The sequence below is a fragment of the Ascaphus truei genome, chromosome 3, assembly GCF_040206685.1.
Source record: "Ascaphus truei isolate aAscTru1 chromosome 3, aAscTru1.hap1, whole genome shotgun sequence".
Taxonomy (NCBI): Eukaryota; Metazoa; Chordata; class Amphibia; order Anura; family Ascaphidae; genus Ascaphus; species Ascaphus truei.
In genome coordinates, this window is record NC_134485.1 from 21,276,063 (window position 1) to 21,298,562 (window position 22,500).

The 22,500-nt window shown below is 42.6% G+C and overlaps 1 protein-coding gene across 3 annotated transcripts in view; it reads left to right on the top strand.

Moving 5' to 3' along the window:
- LCA5L (lebercilin LCA5 like) overlaps positions 1-20,182 on the top strand; it is a 98,524-nt gene extending 78,342 nt beyond the window's left edge. For all 3 annotated transcript variants that reach the window (XM_075593727.1, XM_075593728.1, XM_075593729.1), the window contains 3 exons: positions 4,055-4,155; positions 17,742-17,799; positions 19,393-20,182. In XM_075593727.1, the coding sequence (XP_075449842.1) occupies positions 4,055-4,155; positions 17,742-17,799; positions 19,393-20,150 (917 nt within the window). In that variant the 3' untranslated portion in view covers positions 20,151-20,182. The remainder of the gene's footprint in view (positions 1-4,054; positions 4,156-17,741; positions 17,800-19,392) is intronic.
- Positions 20,183-22,500: the final 2,318 nt, after the last annotated feature.

Below are 22,500 nucleotides of genomic sequence, written 5' to 3' on the forward strand. Positions count from 1 at the left end.
AAACTTTATAATAAAGCTGTTGAGACCTGGAACATGGAGGGTTTGATGCCTTACCAAGTGCCCTGTATTGATGGATAATTATTATGGGAGGACCTACAATTGCTGAGTGGTGTTTTTATGTCTGATGTGTAGGTGTCTTCTTGGGTAATGTGTAAATATAATCATTTTAAAGAATCATACTGAATTAAGTTTGGTATTTTTTTAAAATTATTATTAATTATTGATAATGTGTGAATCTCTTACTGCTCTTGTAACTTAAAACAAATCTATGGGATCAGTACATGTACTGGAAATTTACAAATGTGTAAATAATGTCAAACTGGAGAACAGTAGGTGGTAAATAACATTGCAATATTTCCCTGCATTAACCATAGCACGCTGCCTTCTGAATCTGGAATACAGGCACTAATTAGGTCATTTGCATTACTTTTTACATACTGGAATTTAAAAAATAATTTGCGACCATTTTACAGGAGTAAAAAATAATGAACATTATATTATTTGCTTTGGTGATTACCCCAGTATTATGGGTTAATGCCATGTTAAAAATGCTAATGTTGCTTTGTAAATCTGGGCTATTTATTGCAGGGCTGTTTTATGGGTTGAATGTTAACTTCTCAGCTCATGCCTCACAATGCCTTGGAGAATCTGAATAAAAACCCATAACAGGTTTTGTTGTACATTGATAGTTGTTTTTGTGCCTGTGGCATTTTAATTACAGTATTTATTCATTTATCCCCTGAACACACTTGTATGTAAGTAATTTATTGCCCCCACTCAGTGGTTTTCCGAAAACCCACCCTTTTTATGTTATGAAACATGCGGTACATCATGGCGGATTGCATGTCAAGTGCCATAAATAAGGGCAAAAAGTACATACTGTACTATGGAACAGAAAACTGTAATAATCTAAGAACTAAATGCTTCCACAAATTCTTTAGGAATTATATGATGACATCTTTGTCCAAGAGCTGGTCTTGGTAATCATCTTGGTTTGGGATTTTTAGTCTATCCATAACTGGAGGGTTCTCCAAACTGTTCTAGCAAGACATAGGGGGTAATTCTATATAGTATAAAGCCACTGTGTTGGGTTTTTTTGGACGAAAATCCCCATTGAAGTCTGTCACGTATACCACTACCTGTGTTCACATGACTGTGTATGTGAAAGGGGTTAGTAACATCCAGCTATCCAGCTGACTCAACTCCCCCTATATATGAGCAATAACTCCCCAAATGCCACACTACACCTTAATTATGCTTCCACCACCAAGAATAATTTAAGGTCATAACCTCTGGAGTTTTTTGTCCCCTTGACACTAGAAATAAGATGTAATTAACACAAAAAATGTAGCAAGGTTTCTGAAAATGTGGTTAATCTTTTCAAAAAGGTAATAGGTTCAATTAGGGCCCAAAAACAGTACTTATTACATTTTAGATGTAATATAACATACATTGTATCGTGCTTGTAACAGAAAACAAAAGTTACCAGCTAACAATATTCGATTCTTTCAAAGGGGTGAAGATACGGGAACTCATGTGTTATTGATATAACACCCTTCTTAGATTAATTCTGATTTAGATACTCAAAATCATTGTTTTTCAACTCAAAATGTTATCTCTGTGACAAACGACAGGTCAACCTTTTCTGAGTGTATCTTATCACCCATTAATTTCATGACATTTATGGCTGATGTAACGAGGAGAGAGAGAATGATTTTAAGAAAATACCATATAACTCCTGTCACGATCAAGGTTGACCAGACTTCCAGAGATTGCAAAGCACCAGGCAGAACACAATGATTTCATAAACTGGAGTTTATTCAGTTGAAACTAACAGTGAAACCACACTCACAAATTACAGCAATAACTCACCAAAACACAGAGAATACGGGATAACTGCCATCTGACCAGGTGGAAGGCGCTGCCGAAGCGAGCTTACCCTCAATGTTCCTTCAGGATCCATCCTGCAAGGGTTCCTGCATGTAAGAAAGACCACTTCGGGGTCCACAGTCTCTATACAAGTTGGTCTCTGACACCGACACTAACCAAGAATAACTATGGAGCTCTGATCGGCGTCGGCTTACGTACTTTCTCGACCTCCATCTGAAAACATGGAAGACCAGATGCGGACCAATCAGCAAAGAGATTGTCTTTGCTGAGCAAATTATAGACCAAGGGCTCACCCTGGGTGGGCCAATCAGGACTGAGGGCTGAAACAGTGCATACGACAGCCTCAAGGAGCGGGAAATATGAACTTGTCATTAGGGAACGAGTCGTCAGGGCTAGGACCCGTCACCACTCCCTGGTTTCAGCTCCATACCTCCCGCAGGTCAAGATGTCCGACAGCCACGGAGAGAATAACACTTCAACCCGTTTTCAATCCAGGTGCATATATTTTTACTGAGTCCAATTTTGTTTTATTTTGTACACCAACCTCTTGTGTGGAACTGTATCAAAAGCCTTTGCAAAATCTAAGTTGACAACATCAACTGCATTACCCTGGTCTAAATTCTTACTTACCTCCTCAAAGAAACAAATTAGGTTAGTTTGGCGTGATCTATTCTTCATAAATCCATGATGACTATTACTAATAATTTTGTTTTCCATTAGGTATTCCTGAATATTATCCCGTATTAAACCTTCAAGTAGTTTCCCTACTATTGAAGTCAAGCTTACAGGTCTGTAATTCCCTGGTTATGATCTAGCTCCCTTTTAAATATAGGCACCACATCTGCTCCACATCTGCTTTACACCAATCTTTTGGTACTGAGCCTGTGGAAATGGAGTCCTTGAATATTAAATGTAATAGTTTGGCTATTACTGAACTTAACTCCTTGAGAATGCTTGGATGTATGCCATCGGGGCAAGGTGCCTTATTTACTTTAATTTTTTCAAGCTGCTTATGAACTTCTTCCTCAGTTAACCAATTGTGCATTAATATGTAAGTTGTGCCTTCCTCCTGCGGCACTACAATTAAAATTGATTCTTCTGTGGTGAACACAGAGGCAAATATTTTGTTTAATAACTCTGCTTTTTCCTTATCTCCACAAATATGCCTACCTATCCCACACTGAAAGGATCCTATGCCAAAGTCCTCTGGCATGCGCTCTTGAGGCCTGTGCACAGGTGCGCAGAGCACCAGAGGCCTCAGCACAAGCACATTGGGCCGAAGATCCTTCAGCGCATGCGCCAACGCCCAAGGACCCATCTCCCGACGTCATGACGTCACTTCCGTGATGCGTTTTCATTACAACCACTGACTTTTTCTCCATCAAAACTCTGTAGATGCCAGCAACGAAGTTTCACTTCAAAAGTTATTTTGGTCACTTAATCTGCCACAGGGTTAATACAATCCAGCTATCCAGCTTACTCACTTACCTCCCAGCAGGGCACTAAAAATTAGCAATAACTCCAGAAAAACCATCACACTACACCTCAGTAATGCTACCACCACCAAGAGGAATTTATGTATTTTTGCTCGTTACATATTTTTATTTTATTTTATCGTGGTTTGTGCCAGATATGAATTATTGTACATTTCGGAAATCTGTAAGAATATGAATGATGTCCTTTCTGTTACCTCTGCTGGCCAGAGGGGGTCCCAGGAATTTACCACATCCCTTTGAAACTCACACTGGCCGATCTGTCACAAATCAGCTAAATGTAAACATAGTCCTTTTTATTGTTTTATTGGCCCATTAACCCAGATGCCATGAGGACCAAGGTTACCCCCAGGGACACAGGGAAATAGTTATTTTAAATTAAAGTTAACCCCTTGGTTGCTGTATTGTTCACCCAACTTCATCTGTTCATCGCTCTATCGTGACAACGTTGATGTGGATTTACATACGAAAATGGTCGCTTCATATTATAGTGAATGACCCCTTTAGTGGTGTATATACGTAACACAGCAGTAAAGCATGACATGGAAATACCAGTTAGAACTATGAAATTGAATAAAGTATATCAATCAAGTAAATGCGGATAGTGTACGTATTAGAAATGTCACTTTTTTTTGGGAGGGGAAAGTCATTTCTAGGTTCTTGTTTTGCAGTATTGACTTTTTCGAAAGATACTCAAACAGACAGTGAAATGTTTGTACAAGAACAGGCAAACAAACATGATCAGGAAGAATATACTCTCCTCCAAGAAAAGGTAAAGAAAAAAACATTTGTTTATTTTCTCAAAAAAAATCAAAACAGGTATTTCTGAATTTGAAGATATTTTTTTTTTTTTTACAATTCATAGTTATTTAGCGTTTCTGTTGGACCCCCAATAAAATTATTCATAAATGTTGTAGTGTATGATCTTGCAAGAATAAAACAGTATTTCTTTTTATATACAAAGATAAAAATCTTAGAAGCAATCCAAACTGTGTTTTTATTTAAAATTGTGTTCATTTTTCTTTATATATGGGATTGAAGTAGGGTGTCTCCAGAGCTGAACCCCATTAACTTCACCTCCGAAGACCCCTCTCTTCCGGAGAAACATACCTAAGTAGAAGGTGCCGGTACCCACTCCAGGGTTCACATCATGTTGGATTTTCCGGTGCGGCTTCCTATTGCCAATGTAAGGTGGAAGCTAAAACTGCATAGAGATACCGGCACCCCCTTCGGAGGAAAGTATCTCCAGAAGCAGGGGGTCCTCAGAGCTGAAATTAATTAATTCATTAAATTCTGTATAAACATTTTTGAAAAATGCCCAGAGTAGTCAAATACCATAGCAAGTATCGCCTGTATAATATCTGAAATCCCAGAACTAATATGACTTCTCGCACTTTTATTTTGACATATTTATATGTTAAGTTCCAGTACACTAGTGTTCATAAAACAAAACTGTAGTGGTTATAGGTTTTGACTCATTATTATGTTTAAACATGCACGTTAATGGTTTGCATGAGCTTTTAACACCATATGGGCACATTCTTCAGTTGTGAATTAAAAGGACAAAATCTAAACACGTACAAACTATAAAAAAGGATATTACAATAACAGCGGTCTTCAAGCTGATGTAAATCAGTGAGTGAACAAATATAAATAACATGCGGTCTATGTATCAAGTTACTGTAGAGAATGTATTTAGACACACTACTCTGTTTCCTGGATATGCAAGAACAGTTTTCTGCATATCCATCATATTTTCAACTTACACCCAAGGGCGCAAGCAGAAATTCTGGATGGGGGGGAGCAGTTTTCAACAGTCCTCCCCATCAACATTGCGACGTCATGTGATGCTCCGTCGTCATGATGTCACTGCATAATGTGATGGCGCGTTGCCATGTGATGTTGCGTCACCTAGACTACGCATTATTACATAATGCCGGGATGTCGATGAGGAGGGCTGGTCTCTTAAAGGCCCCGCTCTCTCCCCTGGCAATCAGTTTCATTGCTGTGGGGAAGAGTGCGGGGCCTCTGTAAGGGCAACACCAATTCCTGGGGGGTTCAAATGCACCCTTGCACAGCCCCTTGTGGCGCTACTGCTTATGTCACTTCAGATGTGGAGGATTTGGGGGGCAAATAAAAAGCAAAACGTGTGGTAGAGATATGCAGACTGTGATACATCTCATTATAATATGTGCACTATGCAACTCCTCCTATTGACACTCACCATTGAGCCAGCTAGGGTAGACAGGGGAAAATTGGAATAAAATGCTTTGATACATAGGTGCAGGGTGAAAATGCCCTGGTTTTTCTCCAAAATTGTCCTGGTGCATCAATCCCCAGGACTTTATTTCTTTGAGGTAAATTAAGTAGGGTTCGGTAGGGAAAGTTGATACAGTAATGGATCTCTCCATCCATTAATCTGTTTATTGGAGTAGCATTTTGATATGATTTATTTGGTATGGTCTATTAAGATTAACATATAGGGCAAGGTATCAAGCTCAATAAACAGCATTTTATTAAATGAGGCAGAAGGATGTATTTTGGGCCTGCGTCTTTGTGTCAATGTGTCAAGATATTTTCCCTTTTGTATAAGTGAGTATTTTGGGTATTCGTTACATGCAGAAATAGGAGGATATTGAGAGGGGTCACACACTGCATGTGTTATATAATGATGCATATAAATCATACCACACTTTACACACCGTCCTTAAAAGCAATTTACTGGTATTTTCTATGAGCTGTAGATGTCAAGGAAAATGTTCTTTATGTTCAGTTTTAACTAATTTAACATAAAGTCCATTTGAAAACGTTCTACATTTACATTATATCTTATTTATAAAATTATTGATTTGTGTTATTATTATTATCATTTCTTTATAACTTGCCAACATATTCCATAGCACAGTACAATAGGGTTGGAGGATGAAAACAATAAAATATCAACTATTGACATACATTGTTATGGTAGGTATGGAGGGTCCTTTCCCAAGTAGCTTGCAATCTATAAGGAAGGATAAGCAGAAACATAAGGTACATAAGGTTGGTGTGTTTCAGATAGATGCTTGTTAGTTGAAGGAGTTGGCGTTGGGGAAGCAGTAAGTGGGAGTGTGCAGAGGTAGAGATGTGAGAGCAGGTTGTGTGGGAAGGAGTTGGTGTTGGGGAATCAGTACGTGGAATTGTGCGGAGGTACTGTAGAGCTGTGAGAGCAGGGTAATGTGGGAAGGAGCATACAAAAGAAAACTTATCAAAATATGGCGCTCCAAATAATCAGTGATAATAGTGTAAAAAATAATACACAGTGATACTTATGCAAACAAATAGGAAGATGCAGCTGTGACCCGGTTGAGGTTTGCTCAGTCAATCCTCGTGGTGTATAGTAGCGATGAAGTCTCCGGGAAGCGCAATATATGTAAAGAGAAATAAAATAGTGATAGTGCAATATTGTAAAAATTAAGCTCAAAAAATGATGACACTGCTCTCTATTATATACTCACAAACGTGTGAGGTTTTGCAGGCACATAAAGGTATCTTTTTGGGACGCTCTTAGTTGTCACTCAGTCACCAGGAGATGCAGAAATCAGTGTTTCCCCGTATGAATGGACTCCCAGGGACCTTGTTTAAAAGATACAACTGGACATAGTGCAGACCATATGTATAATTTATAAATGGTAGGTAAAACCTAAATTTGCGCCCAGACCTTTCCAAGACCATATATACAGATCTTCCCACATGGCCATAAGTAGGTTGGCATAGCTGGGGGCAAATTTGGTCCCCATGGCGGTTCCACACAATTGCAGGAAAAACTCATCACAGAACCAAAAGAAATTTTTTGTTAAAACAAATTGGATACATTTGATGAGGAATTCTATCTGTGCCTCTGGGATTTTCCCATCTTTCTCTAGGAACATTTTCACCGCTTTGCAACCATCCTCATGTTTTATAGATGTATACAAAGCTGTTACATCAGTGGTGACCAATATATAGTTATCCTGCCACTCTATGTTCCTAAGGACCCTAATTACATCACTGGTATCTTTTAGATAAGATTTTTGTTGTTTCACAATATCCTGTAAATAGCTGTCAATAAATTCTGACAGGTTTGCCGTTAATGATCCAATACCAGATATTATTGGTCTCCCTGGGGGGGGTGTAATATTTTTGTGAATTTTTGGTAGGAAGTAGAAGACCGGGAACACTGGATCCTCCACGTATAGGAACTGAAATTCATGTTCCTCCAGAATTCCCAGTCTTCTACCATCCTCCAATAGGGCTTGAAGTTCCTTTTTATAGAGTGTTGTGGGATTGGACTTCAATTTCTGATATGTTAATCTATCACCCAGTATTTTCTTGGATTCTAGCATATAATATTCATGATCCATAATTACAACACCCCCCCCCCCTTATCTGCTGGTTTAATCACAATTGTTTTATCTGTTGTTAATTCTTCTAGCGCTATTCTCTCTTCTTTAGTCAGGTTATTATGCTGCCTGCCTTTGTTGTTACATAAAGTTTCCAAATCCTTTGTTACTAATTGAAAAAATACCTCAAGATGATTTCCCTTAGCAAATTTGGGAAAAAATTGTGATTGAGGCTTAAATTTCGAATGAACAAGACCTGGTTTCGGAATCGTTAGGGGGTGAAATGGGTTCTTGGTTTCCCAAGAATTCATACACCCCCCTTTTTTGGCACAAGGGGGGTGTATGAATTCTTGGGAAACCAAGAACCCATTTCACCCCCTAACGATTCCGAAACCAGGTCTTGTTCAAAGAAAAAAAGGCGCATGTCAGAGGGAGACGAGGGGGGAGATTACGGAAAGGCAAGAAAAATACAGTAAATACTAAAAACATTTTTAACTTAAGTAAAAAAAAATTATCGGATAGTGAAAATAAAGTGATTAGCAAGGGACTTACATTTGCTCCCACTATTGGACCAAATAAATTTGGTCTTTATGTTGACACACATAAATTTTTACGAACATTAACTTTGAAAAGATTTTTCATGAATAAAGATGTGGAGTCCAGGAATTGGGAAAATAAAAATACTAATTCAATAATTCCTAATACGAGCACTCCAGACTTTGTTCATTCGAAATTTAAGCCTCAATCACAATTTTTTCCCAAATTTGCTAAGGGAAATCATCTTGAGGTATTTTTTCAATTAGTAACAAAGGATTTGGAAACTTTGTGGGAAGATCTGTATATATGGTCTTGGATAGGTCTGGGCGCAAATTTGGTCACATGGCGGAGGTTCATTGATGATATTGTCTTTGTTTGGAAGGGCACATTGGAGGATTTAGATACATTCCTTGTGTATCTTAACAATAATGAACTAAATCTTAGATTCACCTCCATTGTCAGTAAAATCACTGTAAACTTTCTGGACTTAACAATATACGTAGAAAATAATGTTATAAAAACAAAAAAATTCTTCAAAGATGTAGATGCGAACAACTACATCCTGCAGTCAAGTTGCCATCTTAATAAATGGATTAACAACATTCCATATGGCCAATACTGCAGACTTAAACGTAATTGCACTGATAATGAGGTGTATGAAGAACAATCAACTATACTGTCCAGAAAGTTTTCAGAGCGGAATTACAAACCCAATATTATTCAAAAAGCATTGGATAAAACAAGACATGTGTCAAGAGAGTCTATGTTAACCCCTAGGGTAAAAACTAGTGGGAACGATAATTTAAAGGTACCCTTTATTACCCAATACAATAGGGACGCATATAAAATAAATAACATACTGAACAATCACTGGTCCATCCTAAAAAATGATCCCATCATAGGTACTTCTTTACCTGACAAAGTTCAAATGGTTTATAGGAAAGCACCAAATGTAAAGAAATTTGTAGCACCTAGCGCTTTGAGGGGTTCCCCAATTATTAAAAACCCCACGTGGTTAGAACCACCGAAAGGGTTCTTTGATTGTAAATTTTGTACTGTTTGCCACTACAGTTGTAAGACAACGAATACCTTTCAGTCTAACATCACTAAGAAGGTATACAATATAAAACATCATTTAAACTGTAGGTCTAACTTTGTTATCTATTTGATTGAAAGCGAGTGTGGTCTACAATGTATAGGGAAAACTATAAGACCCCTGAAAACACGCATTTTGGAACACATAGGGAATATAAAAAGGAAAATGACAACCCATAGTGTTCCAAACCACTTCCTGATGGCACATAATGCGGACCCTAAGGGGTTAAAATTTAAAGCAATAGAGCAAGTTATGCCCCATTGGAGAGGAGGGAATAGACACACAGCATTGATTAAAAGAGAATCATTCTGGATGTTTGAATTAAAAACTATGTCTCCATCCGGTTTGAATCTAGATTTTGATCTTAAACCTTTTTTGTGATTTTAAATGAACTAACACTTTGTTTTTGCTTTCATTTTAGAAATTGCCTTTGCCCAAATGAATAATGTTATGCACTTTCCACCCATACTCCCCCAGTGTAGGGACAGTATTCCCTTTCTACTACCTGTTTTTAACATTGTATAGTAATTTTAGTAATACTGAGTTTTTGTATTTAGATTAAAATTTTAAAACTATTTTATGAATTTTATTGTTAAATTTTGTATTGAGGACTATATTCAAATAACCAATGCATTTTAACTGATTGTATAAAAGATGTGTATTTTATGATGGATTGTATTAAAATTTGCTTTTTGCACTGTATAACTGCTAATATATGACTTTACAATATGTGCAATACAGAGACAGCATCGTTTCAGTCTCATTATAGCTTTAAGTGTATATGATTAACTTGAATAGAATCAGGTGAAAAACTGACCAATGAGAACACAGTTTAGGGTATATATATCCCTCCCAATCACTAAAATGTCACTCCTGATGAAACCTATGTGGTGAAACGCGTAGAGTGACGTTTTATTCCTGAGACGGCCGGAACCCCAGGAAGCGGACGCGGCGGATGACATCACTTCCGGTTGATTGGAACGCACCGGTGGAACGCACGCCACGAGAGAGGGGAAGCGGAGATACCATCCACCCGGCCTTAGAGATCCTTTGAGATCTAAATGCTTGCTTGTATCTGAAACCATGTGAGTGTAATTTGTTTTACCTACCATTTATAAACTATACATATGGTCTGCACTATGTCCAGTTGTATCTTTTAAACAAGGTCCCTGGGAGTCCATTCATACGGGGAAACACTGATTTCTGCATCTCCTGGTGACTGAGTGACAACTACAGTAAGAGCGTCCCAAAAAGATACCTTTATGTGCCTGCAAAACCTCACACGTTTGTGAGTATATAATAGAGAGCAGTGTCATCATTTTTTGAGCTTAATTTTTACAATATTGCACTATCACTATTTTATTTCTCTTTACATATATTGCGCTTCCCGGAGACTTCATCGCTAATGTGGGAAGTAGTTGGTGTTGGGGAAGTAGTAAGTGGTATTGTTTGGAGGTAGATCTGTGAGTTAAGGAGTTGGTGTTTGGGAATCTGTACTGTAAGTGGGATTATGTGGAGGTAGAGCTGTGAGAGCAGGTAATGTGTGGAGGAGTTGGTGTTGGTGAATCAGTAAGTGGGATTATGTGGAGGTAGAGCTGTGAGAGCAGGTAATGTGTGGAGGAGTTGGTGTTGGGGAAGAAGTAAGTGGGAGTATGTGGAGGTAGAGATGTGAGAGCAGGTAATGTGTGGAGGAGTTGGTGTTGGGGAAGGAGTAAGTGGGAGTGTGTGGAGGTAGAGATGTGAGAGCAGGTAATGTGTGGAGGAGTTGGTGTTGGGGAAGAAGTAAGTGGGAGTGTGTGGAGGTAGCGCGGTGAGAGCAGATAATGTAGGAAGGAGTTGGTGTTGGGGAAGCAGTAAGTGGGAGTGTGCGGAGGTAGAGCTGTGAGAGTAGGTAATGTGTGAGGGAGTTGGTGTTGGGGAAGCAGTAAGTGGGAGTGTGTGGAGGTAGAGCTGTGAAAGCAGGTAATGTGTGGAGGAGTTGGTGTTGGTGAATCAGTAAATGGGATTATGTGGAGGTAGAGCTGTGAGAGCAGGTAATGTGTGAGGGAGTTGGTGTTGGTGAATCAGTAAATGGGATTATGTGGAGGTAGAGCTGTGAGAGCAGGTAATGTGTGAAGATGGAAATGCTTCACTATACATCTGAAATATTTTACCAAAGACCAATAACAGTACAGCTGCAACATCAGTAAACAGCAGCAAATGGCTAACACCTTTTCTGCGACTCGGGTTTTGTTTCTAGGCGTGTCTGAGGTGAAGCGAAAACAGTTGAGCAGCAAACAGACACCCACAGCAGAGATGCAAGGTGGAGGGTGACAAGTTTGTGTTGCAGTCAGTACTGAATTGTAGCTTTTATTTGCATCTTATTTGAGGCAACCAATTTACATATAAAATTATGATAGAAGTAGGCTCTGAGATAAATATGTGAGTGATGAACAGGAAGGGAGTGGAAAATAAAGCCTATTAAATGTAGCGCAGGTTCTCCCAGCCTATGAGAGATATGGTGGCTACTGTGTGTGTGGTGCGTTACCTGGGGATGTGTCTGACTATTTTTTTATGAGACATTGCCCAGCTAGGTCCTTGCCTTGCTATGCCCCTGGGAACAAAGTGACACTTCCACTGAGGTCTCAATGAACTTTATTTTGCATTTAATTTGTACTGTAATTTAACACTATGGTAATACTTCTCACCGACCTTTAAACTGTATGGCCTATGAAAAATAATAGGAGATGCTAAGATAGGTGCAAAGTAAGACTTCCAATAAAGTCTGGGGGAAATGTATTTTATTGTATTCCATTATGCACAAAGTAGGACATCCATTGTATATAAAGCAGAAAATAGCCGTGTTAGTCCAGTTGCGATAGTGCAGAATATCCTCTCTTCTTCAGGTCAAGATATCAGTATGGCCTGAAGAAGAGAGGATAACTCTCGAAAGCTTGTCCTATGACATAAATTGTTAGTCCAATAAAAAAGGTATCACCTAATACTGAAGAACTCGTTTATTCTGCACTATATATATATATATATATATATATATATATATATATATATATATATATATATGTAGCGGTCATGTAAAATGGCTGCAGTCATCTCTCCTGCTGACAGTAAGGCCTGGTAAGTTGTGGGCATGCCAGCAGTAATTATGGAGGTTTGCCCTCACACCCTGGTGAGGCGCCCTATGTATGGATGGGAGTGGTCATGAACTCTGACTCCATGGTTAGTGATGTCAGAGTTATGCCAGCCCCCAGAGTACATAAGGCACAGCACTGATCAAAAGTTAGTAGTTGCTGAGGAGTTCCTGTTGCTGTGCTGCTCTGTCAGTAAGAGGACATGGAGGTCTGCAACACTGTTGCAGTAGTCTAATGCAGAGCTGTGAGTCTGGCAGCACAAGCAGACAGAGACAAGCTGCCTGAGAAAACTGTGACCAGGGACCTGGCACAGGGCCGAGATCCCTGCGGGGATAGGGAACCCACCTATTAAGGGAAGGCGTACCTTTCGGAGGGAAGCAGCTGGAAGATGGAGGGCTAAGTACACCCCATTGTGGAGGGCAGCTAGCCCACCTCAAGCAATAAAGATGCTCTTAATCACAAACCCTCTCGTGTACATGTGTGGAGTGAATGTACAGAGAGGAGCACCACGGAGGAGTTCCTCAACAGAGCATCCCCTTGCGGACGCAGGGACCCTGATGAGGTGGAGGCGCTGCACTGGAACTAGGTGAGACTCAGCACACTACCTCAGCTGCCTGTCTGGATGGGTCCTCCCCACACACCATCATGCGGGAGACTCAAGAGTCCTGTTGCCAACAGGTGCACCACCAGACACTACCACACTGTAATGGGGGCCGGTTAGACCACAGGGGCCAATGTGAGATTGGGTGGGTCAGGCCGGTTCAGAAATACCGTTACATTTGGAGGCGAGCTGCTGAGATCAGATCTGTCATCAGGACAGGCTCTAGCTAGGCACACTGGGAAACAGGGAGAGAGTCTGCTGCCACTCTGTGCTGCGTAGGGACGGACCTAGGGGTGGTCAGGGGGCTGACGGGATATTGTCAGTTCGCAGGGACAACCTAGGGGCCTGAAAGGAGTGAGGGGTCTGGAGCCGGGCTATAGCTGACGAGTCACCTTGAGGCAGTGCTAGTTGGTAGGACGCCAGAAGGGATAGCCTGTAACTTGGTCAGGAATCCTGGAGAGGGTCTGTGCTAGGCTGACCAAGAGAGGTAGACGCCCCAAGTACTGCATGGCAGAGCCAGAGTACCTAGCCCATTCCAGACACTTACCATAGGGAGCACAGACTGGGAGGAAGGAGACACAGCAGACACTGAGAGAGTGAGCCTAGCCTGAGGTAGTGCAACATGAGTCCAGCCTAGATCAGGTACATATGTGGTGGTGCATCTGAGCAATCTTTATTGTACTGGTGTGGTGGCTGCCCCGCAGAACGGAGCCCCATGTACGATAATTGGTACGAGAGCGTGACAGCCCAAGGAATAGAGGATCCGCGTGGTGCGGCTAGTCCAAAATGGCGGACGGAGGCTAATGGAGAGAGCGCACATGGTGTGTGTGCGTGTAAAGAGGACATGGGACAATTGATGAAGCAGTACTTCAGTCTTTATCAGGAAGACGGAGAGGATCTACCTGGGTTCCTCCTGCGGATTGGAGCCGTCTTACAGGAGATGCGAAAGGGGTATTGTATTAAGGCCACTGAGGTGGAGGTGTACTTTTGTGATCGAATTCTGAGAGGAGCGTCACCTGACCATCCTGTCGTGGCTAGGATGCTGTGCTCCTGGATACGGGGTGATCCCCTGTCCTTAGGGAGGCTAGTGGATGAGATAGAGGAATATGAAGTTGCAGCTGCTGTGAATATGGATTGCAGAGCGATCCAAAATGGCGGTTCCCGCTACCCGGGGAGACCGCGTGGGCCAGTTGCAGAAAATGCTGCAAATGCAAAACTTGCAGAAAGTTGTCCGGGATTGGCGCCAAAAGAAGAATTCCACCCTGTTGGGGATAAGGGCGCGAAATCGGAGGCCACGCCCCCCAGGACTGTGAAAAGTTCAGCCCCTGTGCCGGGGCATCCAATTAACTTGTGGGACCCTCCCCAAATATTCACCAGGGGGAGGGGTCTCTATCTCTGCCAGCCAAGACCCGAGTTGTCTGAGGGAGGAGCTGGGTGTGAGCTTCCTGTCCCACAGTTGCGAGCTGGTGAACAGGAGAGACCATTGTGCAAAGTGTCTCCTGTAACCAGCACTACCAAAAGCGAGATGGACATTGGGGTATATCCCTATTTATTGCCAGGAGGCTCCCTGGTAGTAAAGGCGGGGGCGGACACATCCATGCTGACGGCTGAAGCCCCGCTTGCGGCCTGCACCGAACCAGTTGATCCCGGAGAATGGGGATCGCTCCTACTGATCAGAACGGAGCCTGAAGAGAAAGGGGTCTACAACCGCGGTGAGAACCCGGAACCTCACCGTCGGTCCCCTGCGGGAGTGCCACTCCCCGAGTCGGAGTTCGGCTCCTCGGAAGAGGAACAAGCGACCCTAACGACGGTGGTGATGCGCCTACCGGCGGACCACTACAGCGGTGCTGCAAAAGAACCAGCACTTACCTGTGTCGCAGCGGAGCGGAGTCTCGAGGCGCCGAGATCGCCGGTGCAGAACCAATCCGAGAGGTGGAGTCCCACGGCCGTGGTGACTTACAGCGCGGAAGGAGGAGAAGATTCCATCCCGAGCCGACGGAGCGGTGAGATACATCCTTACCCTCCCCAGGCGCCGGTGGTGGCAACGGCGGAGGAAGGCCTAGCCCAGGCCGGAGCAGAGCGAAGAGCAGAACCCTCACTTCCGGCGGCGGATGTCGTTGTGGAGGAAGAGATCCCGCTTGGGGATCCATCGCGAGATGGCGGAGTATCCGGTTCCGGTGATGACGTCACTTCCGGCGGAGGTAGCGGAACGACCAGAGAGAGAACCACAACGCCTCGGCGATCGGGCAGTGCTTCCCGATCACCTGTGTCAACACAGAGCTGGCAGGCTGCGAGGAGAGCTGAGACGGGTGAGGCCCAACCAGCGGCACGTCCGCACAATGATACGGGACTATCCGAAGGCAGAGAGCGGGTCGGAACCCCGCGGATGCCCATTACCTGTCCCTATGCCCAAACCCATGCCCTAGGTAAAGTCCCTGTCACCTTTTCCCGTGGGTCCACGTCCAGTTTGGGAATGTCGGGAGGGTCCCAGGGAACCGGTGAGGAACGGACTGGGGAGAGACTGAACAGCTATGCCTCTGATGGTGGGTCGAGGGGTGGAGGGCAGTTGGGAAAAGTATCCGAGTCCCGATGGGTACCTAGTGTGGCCGTAGTTAAGTCTCAGGATAGCTCCAAACAAGAGAGGTGGTCTAGGCCTCTTTCATCAAGAACCTCTGGGGTATCTTCTTGGGGGGATACAGAGGAGGGGGACTCACTAGAGTGGGGGTCTGAGGAACGTAAGGAGACCCGATGGTGGGCGGTGGGGGAATTTACACCGGCCCAGAAGAAGAGGAAGATACAGGAACGGTGGTTCAAAATTGAGCGCAGGGAAATAGAGCCCATGGATCCTGACATTCTGTCCGATCCAGTAGACCCTGATGAGCCCCTATCATGGGTGTTGCCCGGACAGGCAGGGAATGCTGAGCTGACTAGGAGCAGCCGGGCCGAGAGGGCTATTATAGCTAAGTACAAAGCGCCCCACAGGTTGGAGTACCTGTATGTCCCTGAACCCCTCATGGAAGGAGAAATTGAGTTTAAAATGGGTTCCACTGGTGAGGATAGGGGATATGGCACTGATGAGGAGGAAGGATCAGGGGAAGAAGATTGGGATCCTGGCGGTTTACATGAGAAGTGTCGCGCAGAGGGTTACAGCATTGCTGCTTTAAGCCCAGTGGATCATGCTGTGCGCAAGCCACCGTAAGAGGGTATGGTAGTACCACTAATGGATACTCCATAAGGGAGTAACCCTGGTTATTATACATCTATGTTAGGATGTATCTGTTATGTTTATGATGAAGATATGTACTGTACTGTTGTGACTAATTATGTCATTCATTTTACAGTGCTTCCTGCAGAAAGGTGTTCAAATTTAGGTCCCAGCCGGGGACGGTGGGATTCACCACGGGGAGAATATAGCGGTCATGTAAAATGGCTGCAGTCATCTCTCCTGCTGACAGTAAGGCCTGGTAAGTTGTGGGCATGCCAGCAGTAATTATGGAGGTTTGCCCTCACACCCTGGTGAGGCGCCCTATGTATGGATGGGAGTGGTCATGAACTCTGACTCCATGGTTAGTGATGTCAGAGTTATGCCAGCCCCCAGAGTACATAAGGCACAGCACTGATCAAAAGTTAGTAGTTGCTGAGGAGTTCCTGTTGCTGTGCTGCTCTGTCAGTAAGAGGACATGGAGGTCTGCAACACTGTTGCAGTAGTCTAATGCAGAGCTGTGAGTCTGGCAGCACAAGCAGACAGAGACAAGCTGCCTGAGAAAACTGTGACCAGGGACCTGGCACAGGGCCGAGATCCCTGCGGGGATAGGGAACCCACCTATTAAGGGAAGGCGTACCTTTCGGAGGGAAGCAGCTGGAAGATGGAGGGCTAAGTACACCCCATTGTGGAGGGCAGCTAGCCCACCTCAAGCAATAAAGATGCTCTTAATCACAAACCCTCTCGTGTACATGTGTGGAGTGAATGTACAGAGAGGAGCACCACGGAGGAGTTCCTCAACAGGATCATCCCCTTGCGGACGCAGGGACCCTGATGAGGTGGAGGCGCTGCACTGGAACTAGGTGAGACTCAGCACACTACCTCAGCTGCCTGTCTGGACGGGTCCTCCCCACACACCATCCTGCGGGAGACTCAGGAGTCCTGTTGCCAACAGGTGCACCACCAGACACTACCACACTGTAATGGGGGCCGGTTAGACCACAGGGGCCAATGTGAGATTGGGTGGGTCAGGCCGGTTCAGAAATACCGTTACATATATATATATGTATATATATACGAAACAAAAAATAAAAGGCGATACTCAATATATGGTGCCTTCACTTTCACTCCATTGCTACTCCAATGTATATTTCTAAATGATACTTTACATATATGGCAGAAGGAGTAGCTCAGTGAGTAAAGACACTGACTGACACTGAGATTGCTGCACTGGTTCAATTCCTGGTGTCGGCTCCTTGTGACCTTGGGCAAATCACTTTATCTCCCTGTGTCTCAGGCACCAAAAACATAGATTGTAAGCTCTACGGGGCAGAGACCTGTGCCTGCAAAATGTCGCTGTAAAGCGCTGCGTACAATTATCAGCGCTATACAAGAACATGCTATTATTATTATTTTTAACATGAGTGTCATTACAGGAGAATAACAAAGAATTGGACATTGATGAAGAAAATGATTCTCAGGCAATAATTGAAGGTGAGCATGAGAAGAGAGCTGTATAACTGGGAAAAAAGCAGAATACTGAAAGCAAATCAAGAAACATGTCACAATATTTCGCCGCACCGGCTAATAATGTCACTATGCATTCCCACAATAAAATATCCAGCAACATTGACAAGTGTTAAAAGTAAGTGACAGGAAAAAACCTTCAGGTGGGATAGCTTTCGTCAAATAAATGTCAAGATTTCCGCTGTTCAGAGAAACACAACCAGAGAATACTGCAACAAAGCTGGAGCCATTTGTTTACTCCAGGAAATATAGGTGCGAAGCTGGTCTTTTTCTTGCTTGTTATACCGTATGACTTTTTTTTTGCAGAGCTGAAACAGCTAGGGGGTCATTTATCAATTTCTCTTAGCTGTCAAACTGGACAAAAAAAAGTCTGCATCAAATATATCGAGAAAAATATTTTCCATTATAAACAATGTTTTTTTTTCTAATTGATAAACCTAGTAAAATATTTTTGCATTACTTTTGGGACTGAGAACTAAACCTCGAATTGTCCCAACATGCTGTAATTGCACCCCATCTCTTATTTACCATGCTCCTTTTACGGAGTTCAGGTGTAATACCAACCTATGAGGCACAGGGGTCAGTTTATCAAAGTTCCCTGGGTGAAAAACTGGGGTAAGAAAACTGCACCAAATGTACTGTACTATTGAAAAACAGCTCTATGTATTTACAGAACTGACATAAATCAGGATAGGAAGTGCAAGTCACCGCTTATGTTGGAACCACACAAGGAGCTGGCCTGTTTTGAATTTAACTTTTGCAATTCCAAAAAAATATATTCCTAATAATTTGATTAGGGTGTCTTTTAATTATCATTCATTGAGGATTCACTACTAAAGATATTCACTTTTATGCTCAGCACAAAAAGACACGTAAATAATGTCAATTTGCATTACGGTACGTTTCAGTGACTAATACACTTGGCAAGAACCAGAATTGGACATGCACAATGGCCCTTATTTTCTAAGCATTGCTACACCATAAGATGCCTCCCAAGCTGGAAGGCACCTTACTGTCCTTTCTGTTGAATGGGATATACTTACTAAGCCATGCTGGATAGTGTCTTATGCAGTAGCACTGCTAATAAACATTGGCCCTTTGTATCAGTAGCTGTTCTGAATCAGCAGTAAAATATTGGGGGCTATTTACTAAACCCTTCAGACTACAAAACTTGGGGGAAACAGTGCTAAATAAGACACCAGCTTTATCAAAGGAAAAACAATCGCTGTCAATACGATTCCTTTTCATTGATAAGTTGGGTGCTTTTTTTGTTGGGAAACTTTAGTAAATAAACTCTGCTATCTATAGTCTAAAAGGTGCAGAAATAAGGGAGCTTCATTTTAACCCTTTCACTGCAGAGAGGCCAGAAATTAATCGCTGTGTGCCTGTGCTTTGTTTCTTGCTTAGCTTTGCATTGTTTTTGCTTGTAAAAACAGATGAGGATTCCCTTCCCTGTCAGGGTGCATTTCATTAAAGGATGGTTATTGCTAATATTGCTTTGGAGTTTTGTCATTTCCACATAAACACTGCTAAATCTAATAAAACAATGCTTTGTTTCAGCGCCTTCAGAAAATGAAATGCAAAAGATAGAAGAAAATGTTGAATATCTGGAAAGAGTAAGACTAAGGCAAGAGGAGCAGGAAAGGCGGACTGAAATATTAAGAGAAGAGCTAGAAAAACTATTGGATGAAGGACATGAAGTGCCAGAAGATGACATCAACAAGCATATGAGCAGCCTCCAGGATGAATCTTCCCGTAAAAAGCAAAATAGCCTGAAAAAAATAGATCAGTCAAGTGAAAAGTCTCACCGGAGATCATTTCTACCTATGCCAAGAAGACATTATAATTTCACTGTAGCAACTGAAAACTTGCATCGAGGACTTCCAGCAATAGGTCCAATTTGCAGTACAAGCAACACTCATAACTGTAGAAATCTGAAGCTTCAAGGTGAAACCGCCGAGTTGGATCTTGACAACTTGAGTGAAGGATATGAGCCGTCTTTTGCAAAAATAGAAAAATCCAAGCAGAATGATGCCGGGGAGGATAAAAGTGTGACAAACACTGAAACATCCCTGAAGGACAGAAAAAACAGCTTGATGGAAGAACTCTTTGGACCAGGGTACAACTTGAAAAGTAGCTTTTCAAATCAGACTGTGGCTACCGAACCAGAGAAAAACCTTCTAGAAAATGAAAGTTCACAAGCAGGCCAGACAAAAAGAAAGAATCCAGATATACAGGTGGGGGATTCCAATTTGACACCCATTAAGCCAGGTCATCTTTCTTCACCAATGGAAGATGCTGTACAGTTCCAACTTTGAATGGTTTGTCGTAAAACCTAATAAATAATATATGTGTAACAAAGCATTGTCATTTTTATAATTTGCTATATCATACTAATGACATATTTTTTAAATAGCTTAAAAGTATATATGAAAAGAAACTCTAGCTAACAAATAGTATTAAACTAATAGCCAATTTGGAATTTCTATTTAGGGCTATTGCATTTTCTCATTAATAGGAAGTATGCAAGATTGCCTTATAAAGGAGTTCAGGGTTGTTTCCTGTGTACCATCTTGGTTCTAGATTCACAGATTCCATTCAGTGTTAACATGCATCTTCAAGGCTCAGTAACTTAAAGTTAAAACGTTAGTTAAGTCATACACACACCTACATGTAGCGTTATGCCAATTTAGACCCTGAAATATTGGTTTTCCTTGATGGGGAAGAAAAATAGAGGTGGAGAGATACAGCTCAACCCCGTTATAACACGGTCCTCGGGGGCCACCCGATCCGACCGCGCTATAACCGGGGTCGCGCTAATTTAAAAAAAGAATGGCCGCCGCGCCCGATCGGGAGGAGGGAGGAGGAGGTGGAGTGAGGTGCCGGCAGCTCTACATGATCGCCCAGCAGCCACCGCACTCCCCCCCGCACGTCCCCCAGCAGTCCCCGCACTCCCCCCAGCAGTCCCCGCACTCCCCCCGCACGTCCCCCAGCAGCCGCCCTACATGATCCCCCCAGCAGCAGCATAAATTTCCAGAGGTAGGGGATAGGGGGGGGGGGTTGCTGTGTGCTGTCTGTGTGTCTGTGTGTGCAGTGTGCTGTGTCTGTGTGCAGTGTCTGTGTGCAGTGTGCAGTGTGCCTGCTTGTGTGCAGTGTCTGTGTGCACTGTCTGTGTGCAGTGTGCAGTGTGCCTGCTTCTGTGCAGTGTCTGTGTGCAGTGTGCAGTGTGCTGTGTCTGTGTGCTGTGTCTGTGTGCTGTGTGCCTGCTTGTGTGCAGTGTGCAGTGTGTGGGCAGTGTGCAGTGTGCTGTGTCTGTGTGCTGTGTCTGTGTGCAGTGTCTGTGTGCAGTGTCTGTGTGCAGTGTCTGTGTGCAGTGTGCAGTGTGCAGTGTGCAGTGTGCAGTGTCTGTAGGCTGTCTGTGGGCAGTGTGCAGTGTGCTGTAAAAAAACAAACTTTTTGTTTTTTACATTTCGGGGTCCACGCTCAAATCGCGTTATAAGCGGATCCGCGTTATAGCGGATCGCGTTACAACGGGGTTGAGCTGTACGTGTGAAAAACCTGAGATATCTAGGGAATATGCTCATTTGGATACGCAAAGTATATTCAAGTGACAAATTAGCATATTCCCCAGATATGGCATCTGAGCATTTTGAGTGAATGCTGAGATACGAAGTAAGGATGGTTCCAATTCACCGTGTGAAAAACGATCTGGAGCTGCTTTTCCACACTTGCTGTATGCAGGGAGACTGTGAGGAAGTTTCTTTCATATTTATTTAATATTTTATATTATCTATTACAACGTGGATTTTTTTTTATTAAGGCTTTCAGATATGTAGCACATACAATATGTAGTATCCGGGAAAAGCTGATGGCTTAGTTTACCGCACAATAAAATCCCACTCCAAACTAGTACATTGTTTGACATACTACAGCAATGTGTACTGAGAGAGAAGGGTACTGTAGCATATACATGTAAGCTGCCAGTTACCCCAAAAGAGAACCTACTCCATTCCAGTACACTGTGTCATAGTACTGAGAGAAGTAATTGAAATAAAAACTGTAATAACTAATTTTCTTATACTGAATATGTCAGCATCCAAAAAATACTAAACCTTAATTATTAAATGCTTACATTCTTATAAAAACAAAATAAAACCTAGGGACTAGTAGCTTCCCATGTGATGAAAACAAAACTAGTAATAGTACACAGTGTGTACCCCTTGTTAGTGTGAAAAAGTTCAACTTTGGCGTGTAATAGTAACAAAAACATAAATACAAATGAGTGCTATTTCGCACATACAGTATGCCAGGATGAAAAGGCTAAATGTTGGCCAAAAATAAATAAAATGTCACGCTTATATATCCTTTAGCTCGAAGCACATGATGTAATTAAAAACTATTCCAAAGTATCTACCTAACCAAAGGCATAATTGGCCAAAAACGTAAATAAGATGTAATATGCTGTAACAGGGTGGATCCCGTCAGATAATACTGTAATGCAAGGAAAACCTGTTTACAGAGCCTGTGACAGCACTGAGGGGGTTAATTTCAAAGCAGGCTGGCTTAATTAACCTGCTCAGCTGGCTCATTAGTCCTATAAAAAGCCTACAGAGCTTATGGCAAAGTGCTCTCTGATCCAGGAAGTTACTGCACCTGCACTGCACAAGA